The following is a 12,756-nucleotide window of genomic DNA, read 5'->3' as shown; positions in this document are numbered from 1 at the left end:
TTGGTTATTGGCAAAGGGTGGACAACATCCTCCTTGTGCATACCAAGGCGTACAGAGGTGAAGCTCCCCCCACCCGACAAAAATGCTTTTTAGTGTTAGAGTGAGTTTTGATTCTTGGAAATTCTGCTCATGTATCACTTTTGTGAAAATACCTTTAAATCACTTGTTTGCTTGATTTTTGCTACATAGCCAATGGTCTGTTTTCTACTGCCAGTCATTTACACATTTAGCTTCATCCCATCATCTTTTAATGACCATAACATCCCTCCAATTTTTTACACTTTTCTAGTTGGGTTCTTATTTCTCTTTTCTTGTTCTTATAGTTGGCTCAGAAATGTGACGTTAGTTTTCTGGCCTGGACTCAACGGTGACCCCAAACCTTGAATTATCCAATAGTGCATAACATTTAATAAAAGTCACTTGTTAAACTACATTACTATATCTTAAATGCTATATTTTAAATACCGACTGCTGCTGCATTTACTGCATACATTTCTACAGTAGTCAGCTTATTAAGAATTAAAAGAAAAATGCCCAGCCAAGAAAGTACATTTGTGTAAGTTAACTTACCATAACAGTAAGTGTTTGAAAGATCACTGCTGCAGTATTATAAGCTACATGGGTCATATTGTGCTAAGGATCTGACAGCTGGCCAGCTTCTAAAGCTTCAGGGCATATTTCATGTTCCCAAACAGTTAGTCGGCTCAAATAGGTTTGACCTCTAAGCTCTTCAAGGCTTTCATGCTAAATGACAGATGAAGGCTAAAGCCCTGAGAAGGCAAATGCTAAGAAAAGAAAAATATATGTCTGCACTCTGGCAAAAAGAAAAGAAATAGATAAGGGGATGGAGAGGAGGGAGCGGCTACTACAACAGTGATCATTCAAACATCTACTGTTAAAGTTTACTTACGCTATCACTGCTGCATTGGCCCAAACTATACGAGTAGAGAGCAATCTCCTAGATGAAAAGACAGAAGGAAGCCCAAGATCCCAGAATGAAAGGTTTAAGTACAGCCTGGATAGACCTGGGGAAGAAATCTAGTTTAAAGTGCTCAAAAGATCAAGTTGCTGGTTGTAGAAACATCTAGAATCATACCCATTCCAAAAGCCACAAGATAAGTCAAGGCCCCAGAGACTAACCCTTGACCCTTCCTGCAACTGTTTTGCTGGGGTGAGATTAACAAATGGTAAAGCAAGTTTCAATTATTTGGAAATAGTCTGAATAGACAGTGGTTGTCCTTAATTTATACCTTCACAAGAAAACAACAACTGAACAGAAGTTCTCAAAAAACACTTTTTGTTCTGTCAAGATAGTACCAGAGTTGTCTGTGGACATTCAAAGATAAGAAGTATTCTAACTCCCTAAGTTTAGATTAGGAAAGACAGCAAGGAGATGGAAAGGTAAACTTAATGTAAACTTGGAAACAACTTTAGGCATAAAAGAAGGATTTGATCTTAAATAACTCCTTTCTTTGAGGAAAACGAGAAAAGGTTGACCCACCATAAGCTCTAGCAACTCAGACACTCTTTTTCAGAGGTCACAGCAAAAGGTAAGATTGCATATTCCATATCAAGAAACACAAGTCAGCCTGATTAGCTGGTTCAAATACAGTCTTCTTCCTCTTTCGGCTTTTTCCCGGTTAGGGGTCGCCACAGCGGATCACCTGTCCACTCATGATTGGCAGTGGAGTTTTACGGTGTCGAGTTGCCAGCCCGGCACCCAACCCTCCACAGAAGGCACACACATGCACACACTCACACCTAAGGCCAATTTAGAGTGTCCAATCCACCTATAGCATGTCTTTGGGATGTGGGAGGAAACCGGAGCACCCGGAGGAAACCCACACGACCACAGGGCGGACATGCAGAATCCAAACAGAAGGCACCCCAGCCGAGAATCGAACCGGAGAACCTCTTGCTGTGAGGCGGCAATGCTAACGGCTACACCACCGCGGCCGCCCCGCTGGTTCAAATACAGTAAGAGTTAGAAATTCTAACACAATAATAAGATCCTAAGGAATCTTCTTAGAAATGTCCCTTTTCACAACATTTAGATAGAGTGCACTGAAAGAGGGGGATCCACAGGAAGACATACTGAAATGGCCGATTGATAAATCTTGACTGAAGAGTAAGACAGGCCATAGGATAATAACTAACTCAAATAATTTAAAACCAGGACAGCCTAGCCTTGAAAGGATGCTAGCTCTGTTATTGGCATCAACAAGAAAACCTTTTCCATTTGCTAATAAATTATTTTATAATTGCAGGTTTTCTTGCATCCATTAATACTTGATGAACATCCTCAAAAATAAGCATCTTAAAGATAATAGATCCCATCATCCAGGCAGTCAGTTATAGTTGTTTAGGACCAGGATGCATCAAATACCCCTAGTGTTGTGTGACTTAATCCAGTCTGCGAGGAAGTTTGTGGCAATTGCCCCTGGAGATACCTAGAAGAAGGGAGAACCACTGTTGCCTGGGCCAAAAGGAAGTCACCACTATAATTTTTAGGGTTCCTTCTAAATCTTCAGATGTACCCTAGAAATTAATGGAAGGGTGTATTGTTTGGAAAGGAGGTAAAGGGATCCACTTGAAGTGCTCCTCACAGATAGGACAGCTCTTGGAAGATCCCAAGTTCAGATTTCATTAGACAGGATCCATCCTGGACCTGCTTAGCTTGTCTGCCATTCAATTCTGCTCTAATTGAAAATGCCAGTAGAGTGAGATTAGGGTTGAAAGATATATCTCAGGCTACACAACTAGCCTGTAAAGATGGTAAGAACAAGTTCCCCCTTGCATTACTGTGGTGAAGACTATAAACATTAGTCGACGTCCTGAGGACCACTGATGATTTAGAGAGTTGACAGCATTTAGGAAAGCTAACATTTCCCTGTATTTGATGTGATTTGGTTTGTCTACCTTTGAATCAAAGACCCTTTGGTTTTATTCCTAATGCCACTGCTCTTCAAGCAAAAGTCAGAAATGTCTGTAGTAAATGATTGTGCTGGAACAGGTGGGAAAAATGGGAGAAATGTATTTTGAGAAGTTTGAATCTGCCCCATTAATATCTCTTAAAAAATACTCAAATTGGAATCTGAAAGGCAAAAGGAAGATGATAATGCTACGATTATAGAAATTTCAGGTGCCACTGTATTTTTCTAATGTGGAGTTTAGCAAAAGGTATCAACAATATCATACATGTCCTGACACCAAATATCCGAAGTAATTCCCTTGCAGAGATGAACAGCTATGCAGAAAACTTCAGAAACCGATCCACCTGTAAGTCTACATTAAGCAGTGGAAGAAAAGCTCTTTGAACTTAAGTGTCCAACCCAGAAAAAAAACAATCCTGTGAGGAGGAGTCAGACTGAATGTCCTCTAGGAATTCCAGCCTGTCCAGGAAATCCCTTACTTAAGAGAGATGTTGATAAATTGAGAAAAGCTCTGCATGAAGAAGCATGATGAAAAGGCATAGGAAATAAAAACTCCAGTATAAGAAAATCACAACAATTTTCTGAGTGACCAAGAAACACTACTGTTTTCCTACAGAAACAACTGAGTCATACTGGAAATAGAGGTCCTTTACAGGAACTATTAAAAATCCCCCCCCCCCTCCACACACACACACACACACACACACACACACACACACACACACACACACACACACACACAAACTGAGTCAGAAAGTGAGAAAAATTAAATTAACAATCCTTAAACACTCCTTTTGAGGTTCAAATTATTGACTCCATCTTCAGAAAAATAAAACCCTTTAAGGAAAAATGTGAATGCCGAGCAGCCTGCAGTAGATAATCACAGAAACAAGACAGAAGTGACAACCCTTAGGACACAATGTAGCCCAAAGGGTAAGGCAGAGAACTGATTGTGAAATCCATATATAAGAAATATTAAGAAAATGACTAAAGTCTGGATTGCAGGATTAAGGGATATAGAAAGGGAAGGTTCAGCAGGCTGGACTCCAAGAAGTCCCGTACTTTGGCATCAGTAAATAAAATCCTTCTCCTAACAGAAAAGGAGGGGAGACTTCTATCACCCCCTTGGACAGGAAAATGCCATCCCATCAGTCAGACAAAACTTGTTGCCAAAGACAGGAGGAGGAACAGACATTCTGAAAGGAAAATGGAACTGCCAGGGGTGGGAGGAGGAAAGAACATCTCTCTAACAGTCGCACAGACTTACTAGACTGCCCTTTGTTGTTTTTTTTCAGGGTGGAGGAGGTCCTGCTTTTCTTACAGCACATCCCTAAACGTCTTAGTACTAACAGGTGCTTACCAGTGGCAAGTAAGGGCAGTTAATATTGCTTTTTTCTAGACTTGCACAACAAGATAGCAAGGAAACCCTTTGAAAATTATGGATAAGAAGAACAAAAAACATTGCACTTTTAAAATAACCTCTGTAGCAGAAATGTCCAGAAATTAACTCTCTATCCAGGGGAGAATTAAAATTTTCACCATTAGTTCCAGTGGCAGCAGCCCCGGAAATGGTACCAACAATGTGATAAACATACTTTAAAAAGAAAAAAGGAAACACTAGAAAAGCAATACACAGAGCAGACTTCTCCTTCCAAGAGGAAATAGATGCAAAACAGGCCTAAAATTTTCACAAGTGACAGGACAAACTTTAAATATGAGTCTCACAGTTGAAAAAGACTAACAATGAGAAAAGAAGAAGCAGACACTGTTTTGCCCAAACTTTTCAAAAGCTTTCCCATCCTGATAAATATGAAGGGGATTAGCATTAACAAAATGCTAAAAAGCAGCTACTTGACTAAAAACTATAGCTGATGGGTCAGGACAGGGATTACTGCATATAAACTAAAAAGACCATAGAACTTAAAATCATCTATCCGTTTATTCAGGGCAGCAGGCAGACTGACGCTTAAAAAGCACACTCTTCATATAAACTGAGTCAGAAAGTGGGGAAAAATTTAAATCTACAGTCCTTAAACATTTATTTTGAGGTTTAAACTCTTGAATCTCTCTTCAGGAAAATAACTTTTATAATTACCAGAAACAACCATAAAATAAGGACCAGCAGCCTGCAAAAAACCCTGAACCCTGTTTAAAAAAATAACCCTTTCCAGGGATACTGAGAAAGGAAAAACATTTGTTTTAATTTTTGTTTCTTTTCTGGCAGGAATTGCTGAAGAAGCCAACTAAAAATTGCCGGAATGACTCCCCTAAGGATGGGCACTGCTTTCTGGCTAAGCACAAGAGTGGCACCCATGCCCAATCACAACATATCAACAGTCACAGGGGATGTGTTTGACCCATGGTGGTTATAGAGACAACACCAGAGGTATCCATGGAAAAGTTGAGATGTCTGAGGAACCAGCATTGGCTGAGGCAAAATACCAGCCTGCTATGATGGCAAAGCTTTTCTTTTCATGGCTGGAAGAAGGTACAACCAAAGGACCGGCTGTCACATGGTCAAGACAAAAAGGTGCACAATTCCCAGGGAAGTTAAGCAGCAATACTTGGAAAAATTTGAAAGAAGTTAAAAACTAACTTTTTCTATCAAAAAAAGAAGTTATGTCTTACCATAACGTTACATCTGTGTTGTAGATTTTTATTCATTCATTACTGATAGGACTTTGGTTCCATCCTTGGAACCGTCACGGCTGTTACCAAGCTCGCGCCAGTCAAAAACTCTCAGCTAAGACCTACCCATAATGCCCCTCTCACAGTCTCTTAGATCGAGTTTGCCCGCCCCTATATTATAGAGCTAATAAAAAAGACAGTAGGAGGCTCTGTCTGAGAAAATACCTTAACTAGGAAATCCTAAAATCCACCAGGAGTCCAGGCAGGGGGAAGGAGGGCGGGAAGTAATGAATGAATAAAGATCTACAACACAGATGGAACATTATATGTTAAGACATAACTTTTTTATCTGATGCTGTAAATCTTTATTCATTCCTTACTGACAGGACCGAGTCCCCAGTTACTTGAGTCCTGGGTGGCCCTAAGGAAGGGTATTCCTGAGCACCATAGAACCAAAGATGCTCATCCCCTGGAGACCACATGTAATTTGTAATGAGTGATAAAGGTATAAGGTCTTGCCCAAGTGGCTGCTGCACAGATATTATCCACAGAGGCTCTGGAATGAAAAGCCATAGACGTAGCCATCGATCTAGCCGAATGAGCCTTTACTCTGGAAGGTAAAGACAGTTTATTCTGATGGTAGATAAAGGTAATGACGTTTCTAAGCCAGGAAGATAGAGTCACTTTGGAGACAGGTTTACCCAGTCTGGGTCCCGCAAAGGCCACAAACAACTGATCCATTTTTCTGAAAGATTTAGTTCTGTCCAAGTGAAAGCGAAGTTGCCTATGAATATCAAGGGTATGCAAAAGATATTCCCTTCTATTTGAATGTTGAGGAAAAAAAAACAGGTCAATAGACTGGTTAATTGAAAACCCAGAAATGACCTTGGGCAAGAAGGATGGGTCAGTTCGTAGGGACACTCTTTCCCTGTGGAAAATCAAGTAAGGTCTCAACACTCAAGGCCTGCAACTCAGATACTCTTCTCGCTGAGGTAAGGGCTACTAGAAGTACAGTCTTCCAAGACAAAAATTTCATATCACATGAATTAGAAGGTTTGAAAGGAGGGCTTGTTAATGACTAAAGCACCAAAGTCACATCCCAATGCTCTATGGGGGGCGTGACAGGAGGTTTAACATGTAATATTACTTTCAAGAAGGTTTTCCACAGACGGTGTGACATAACAGAAGAATTATCAAATCCATTGTGAAAACTTGCGATAGTTGCTAAATGTACAGTAATTGTCGATGCTGAAGCTCCTGCATGTAGAAGGGTACTCAGGTACTGTAGGATCTTCTGAATAGGCATAGAATAAGGATCTATGTTATGATCTTTGGCCCATTAGGAGAACCAAGCCCACTTACTAGAATACATTTTTCTGGTGGAAGGTTTGTGTGAAGCCAGAAGAATCTCACGGACAGGAGACGAAATATCAGGTAGCCTGGCAATCATCAAAAGGGGAGAAACCAAGCTGTGAGCTTGAGGCTGAGGAGATTGGGGTGAATCAGTCCCTGATGGTGAGATAGCAGACTCTGGGATTGATCCAGGATCCACGGACTGTGAATCAGATGAGGCCATAGGAAAGGGGACCAGACTTGACAGGGCCAATAAGGGGCAGTGAGGATCATTTTGCTTCTCAACCTTTGAGCCTTCTGGAGGAATTTTGGGATGAGAGGAAATGGGGGAAAGGCATACAGCAGACCCAGGGGCCAATCGTGTGTCAGAGCATCCCTCGGTGACTCCCCCGAGGGGGGATCAGGACAAAGCAGTTTCTGCATTTGTTGTTTAGAGGGGAAGCAAACAGGTCGCAGCAAGGCCTGCCCAACGGCTGAAGACCTGATCTGCTATTATAGGACTGAGGGACCACTTGTGAGGCATCAGGATGATCCTGCTCAGATTGTCCGCAATAAGGTTGGAACTCCCAGGAATGTGCATTGCTATAAGAAAGTGGCTGGAAGCTATTACCCAGTGCCAAATTCTCATGGCTTCCTGGCACAGGGGGTAAGACCTGGTTCCTCCTTATTTGTTGATATACCAGATGAACTGACATGTTGTCCGACTGAATTGCAATGGTCCCGGAAGGGAGGGATGTATGGAACCCTTGAAACGCTAAGAGAACTGCCCTCAATTCCAGGACATTTATGTGCAAATTGGCTTCCATAGGGGACCAGACACCATGCATCAGTCTCATTTAGGCCCTTCTGGAGGATCTCCATGTCGGCCGGAGACTCTATTATAGCATCCAGTTTGCAGTCGTCCGCAAACTTAGTCAGCCACAGCCCTTCCGTGCTTGCCTGTACTTCTGAGAAGTATATGCCAAACAGGAGGGACCCCAGGACAGAGCCCTGAGGCACACCACTCGTTACTGGTCTGGATTCGGACATAGATCCCGCTAATCTTACTTTATGGGATCTGTGTGACAGCCAGTTTGCGATCCATCTTGTGACGTAAGGGTTTATGCCCAGGATGGTGAGCTTATCAATAATACCTGAATGGGGAATGGTGTCAAATGCTTTAGCAAGGTCAAGGTAAGCCGTGTGTACCTCCTTTCCATTACCTATAGCCTGAGTAACTGTCTCAAAGAAATCCACCAGGTTCAGGAGGCATGATCTGCCCTTGACGAAGTCGAACTGTGTGAGGTCCAGCGACTGGAGGTTCCCAATCTCTCCATTTATGAGTTCCATAATGATTTGCTCCATAGCCTTACAGATCAGACTGGTCAGGCTTATTGGTCGGTAGTTCCCAGGGTTAGTTGTGGCCCCACCCTTGTGTAGCGGGACCACCGTTGCCGTGCGCCATTCTATGGGCACATATCCTGTGGAGAGGCTGAGACTGAACAGGGTATTAAGATGCGGGGTTAATTCCTTTTGGAGCTCATGTATGACACAGCCTGGGACACCATCTGGTCCCATGGAGGCAGTGTTTTTAGCTTTAGATAGAGCCTTGTTAACCAACGTATCAGTAATAATTGGACTTAAACAATCCCCTGGAATGGTAATAGGCCCTGTAGGTAGTGGGGGGGGGGGGGGGTTTGCACTGAACCTGTCAGCCAAGATGTTGGTAATGTCAGAAGGGTCAGTGTATTTTGTTCCATTTTGTACTAGCTCAGAACAGACCTGAGCGTTGCCATTTAGGTTTTTGACGTAGCCATAGAAGGCCTTATGGTTATCCTTGGCTACTTTCTTTTCAAAATTAGCTTTAGTTGACTTGATGAGGGCCCTCAATTTCTTACTAATGCTAATCAGGGATGATTTTTCTACTTGAGATATTGCCTTTTCTCCTCCTTTTTTTGTAAAGTTTGCTTACGGCCGGGGTCCACCAGACTGGTTTCTTCAAGGGAAGGTCTTGCGGCTCCGTGCTCAGGATCCTAGAGTAGGGGTTTGGGACAGCTGCATGCTACAGGGGGGGTTCTGGTGTCGATGCCATTGGTGCTGATTGCAAGCCTGTTGAGGCAAGGACCCTCTCCATCACCTGGAAAGCAGGCCAGCCCGAGGAGGGATGGGAGCCCGGAACAGAGAAGGACAATCTCGGAACTGGGGCCACACCCCGCCCTGAGGAGCCCACCTCCAGGTGAGGAGCTCCGAGAGGACTAGTAGCTGTCAGTGGAGTTGTGGCCATTGATGTTGCCGAACTAAGAACCACGGGGCCGACAGCCCAATCACTGCTCCAAGAGTGCACTGGTTCCAAGAGAGCCATTGCACCAAGAGTAATCGGTGCTGACAGGGGAACCTCCGCAGTCAGAGCCGAAACTGTATGCACCGGGGTAGTCATCAGTACCGAAGTCTCCGGGGCCTGGGAAGAGGCCGGAGGAGGATATACTGGTGAGTATGCCATGAAAGCTTCCGTTTCAAAGGGGACAGATGACTTAGCAAGGGTGGGTGGGCAACCCTCTAGCTGCCAGTAGCTGGTCCACAACCCTCACTACATCTTGTTCTAAAAGGCTCCTGGTGGATCTGTAGGAGGCTGCTGAAGAAGAGTCAGATCTTTCAAGAAAGGGGCTAAATTGGTGCCCAGAAAAAGGGTTGTAAGTTGAAGAATATCTGGTTCTGGGAAGGTGGTCAACCTTTGGAACCGACAGGGTCATTGTCTGTGGAGCCGTATAAGCTATCGGCACCGTGGCCGGGGATGGTGTCGATGCGGGTACGGTAGTTAAAGCCGGTGTCAAGACCAAGGATGGCACTGAGGATGATGGTGCCAAAGCTGGTACCGTAACAGAAGTCAAAATTAGAGGCGGCACCGAGGGAAAAGACATGGAGCCTGGTGCCGAGGTCGTCTGCGCCAAAGGCGCTGGAGAAGCTCAGTGTCGACTCAGTTCCAAAACAGATGGAGATGTACGAACAGAGTGACTCCGTTTCTCTTTATGTTTTTTAGTCTTAGGAGGTGGTGAGACCTCCGTCCCAGAGACAGCCTCCGAAAACGGAGTTTTCATCAAACCCTTCAAAATCAACTTGTTTTTATGCTCAGCCAAAGTGCGATTGCTGAAGCTGGAGCAGATATCACATGAAGCATTTATGTGGTCAACGCCAAAATAATAAATGCACCGAGCGTGACCGTCTGAGTTGGGCATCTTATGCCCGCACTTACTGCACTGCTTAAGTCCCAATTTGGCTTTTTCAGACATAATGACACACACCACACTAATCCAAGCAACAAGGTAAACAGTCAAAAAAAAAAAAACAGCAGCAGCAGAGTTAAAGAGAATAGTTTTTTTATATCCACATAGAAAGAAAGAGAAGAGTACCAACAATGGTACTTAGAAATACCACAAGTGGTAGGAAAGAGGGCCTACCAAACGTAGGAGAGAGGGACAGTACCAATGATGGTATAAAAGGAACTACCAAAGGTAGAGGGTAGGGGAATAGAACAAGTAGATGAGTCTATAGACGAAAGATGAAAATTAGCAAAAAACTGACTAAAAGGTAAGGTATTGATAGGAATTTACACAAAAACTCTACACTTAGCTTTGAGAGAGAAGGCTTGGCTCGTCTGACGAGGAATGTGGCAAACAAGATCTGAAGAGACTATGAGAGGGGCATTAAGGGTAGGTCTTAGCCGAGAGTTTTTGGCTGGCTTGAGCTTGGCAACGGCCGTGTCGGTTCTGAGGATGGAACCGAAATCCTATCAGTAAGGAATGAATAAAGATTTACAACATTAGATGTAATTATACAGCCCCCAAAAGTAAAATAAAACAACTTTCCAAAAGGAAAAAGTATAAAACAGCGTTTACCAACATTTTAACACAAAAGTAAAAAAGTGATGCTCCTGTAAAAGACACAAAACTCAGACAAATGCTTTTTTCCCAGCTTTATAATTCAAGTTTCAAAGAAAACAGTTCAAATTCTGATAATCAGTCAATAAAATGAATATAATAAATAAATAAATGTGGGAGCTTTTTTTTTTTCCTTGAAGGAAAGTTGTCTGCCCAGCAATGAAAAACTGCTGGTGACCATCAATCCTGGTAAGCTCGCAGAGGAGCACTGTCTTTGTTGGCAGGAAAACTCTGAAGGGTTTGGCGCACAAACCTGACTTCCTAATCAGCTCAACTTGAGCTGACTAACTGGGCATGTGGAAGGAGCCCTGAAGCTTTGAAAGGAGGACATATAATACATCCTTAGCAGTAAAGCAGAGTACCTCATTAAATCTTTTAAGCGCAACCTGGATAACTGGATGGGAAACAGAAAATACACCCCTGGGAATCCATCTGTGTCCCTGCTGAACAGTGGCATAGGGTGGTGACTTGTTGGAACATGGGCTAAATTCTTGGCTAGGCTTGTAAGAGCCTCAGGGTCAATAGCCTAGTAACTTCCTACGATCCTATATAACCATTATAGCTTATAATACTGTAGCAGTGATCTATATGAAGAACATCGAGGCATTTACTATTAAAGCCCTTTAATAAAACTGCAGTGGGTGCAGATACAGTTTAAACTGATTTTAGCAATAAAGAAAATGTTTGCTAAACATAGTGGAAAAAAATAATTATTAAATACTTACATTTTCAAATTCAACTTCTTTCAGGACTTCTTCATCTGGTGAAAGAACTGCAAAAAAATATTATGCACTGTTCAGCTTAATATCCAGAATTAAACATTAAATAGAAACACTGTGAATGGGTAACTGATAGCTTATGCATATTAAAATGCTTACAACATGAAGTAAAATTATTACGGTCCTTACAGTCAATATGAGACATTAATAATAGGGCAAACAAGTTTAAGGAAACAGGTGCAATACTGCTGATCATCCAAGCTTACAAGCTTAACACCTTAGCAAAAATCATGGAAAAATGTGTTCGCCAGCAACTTTTAAACCATTTAACTCAAAATAACACAATAGCTAAGTGCCAGCATGGTTTTAGGCCAGCACATAGCACCACTACTGCCTTGTTATCCTTTACAGATGTCATAAATAGAAATCGAAACAACAATAACCCCTCATCTGCACTCTTTATTGACCTCTCAAAAGCTTTTGACATGGTAAACCATACCCTTCTTATCAACATTCTTGAATCCTATTCCGTTGACTCTCTGGCTATTAAATGGTTCATGTCCTACCTAACCAATAGACAACAAGCAGTTCTCTGGGAAAATAATATATCATCCCTTCTACCAGTCTCCCTTGTAGTCCCTCAAGGGTCCATTCTAGGCCCACTTCTTTTTTCCCTTTTTATCAACGACCTCCATGTAGCAATCGGCCCACAAGCCACCTGCATTCAATATGCAGATGATTCAACATTAATATGCTCAGCTAGTTCCACATCTGAGCTACAGTCTCTGAATCAAAATGTTTTCAATACTGTTGAAACATGGTTTACAAAACGTTGCCTCCTTCTTAATGCTAAAAAAAAAACAAAGCTCCTTCTCTTTACACCCACTAGCAAGTCCCCCCTATAGATTTCTCTATCATCTCCAATAATCACACTACCATATACCCCGACTCTACCACCAAATTGTTAGGAATAACTATTGACAATAATCTTACGTTTGATATCCACATAAATAATACCATAAAAACTGTCATCAGAAAAATAGGCTCCTTATATCGAATCAAAAGTTTCCTAACTCCAATAGCCAGAACCAAAATTGCACACTATTTCAACACTGCTATATGCCTGTCCCATATACACTAACCTCAAAAAAAATAATCTTGTCAAACTAGCACATGCCTACAACAGCATCGCCAGATTTGCCACTGGCA

At 42.4% G+C, this 12,756-nt stretch overlaps 1 protein-coding gene across 1 annotated transcript in view; it reads right to left on the bottom strand.

The window, feature by feature from the left end:
* The window catches only part of CENPK (centromere protein K), an 893,441-nt gene that overhangs the window by 464,787 nt on the left and 415,898 nt on the right, over positions 1-12,756 (bottom strand). Inside the window, exon 5 of the mRNA XM_044063363.1 lies at positions 11,554-11,600. Coding sequence (XP_043919298.1) covers positions 11,554-11,600 — 47 coding nt within the window. The remainder of the gene's footprint in view (positions 1-11,553; positions 11,601-12,756) is intronic.

The sequence above is a fragment of the Protopterus annectens genome, chromosome 2.part1 (genome assembly GCF_019279795.1).
Source record: "Protopterus annectens isolate FY-2018-M chromosome 2.part1, PAN1.0, whole genome shotgun sequence".
NCBI classification, from domain to species: Eukaryota; Metazoa; Chordata; order Ceratodontiformes; family Protopteridae; genus Protopterus; species Protopterus annectens.
This window is presented reverse-complemented; position numbering and strand designations above follow the sequence as displayed.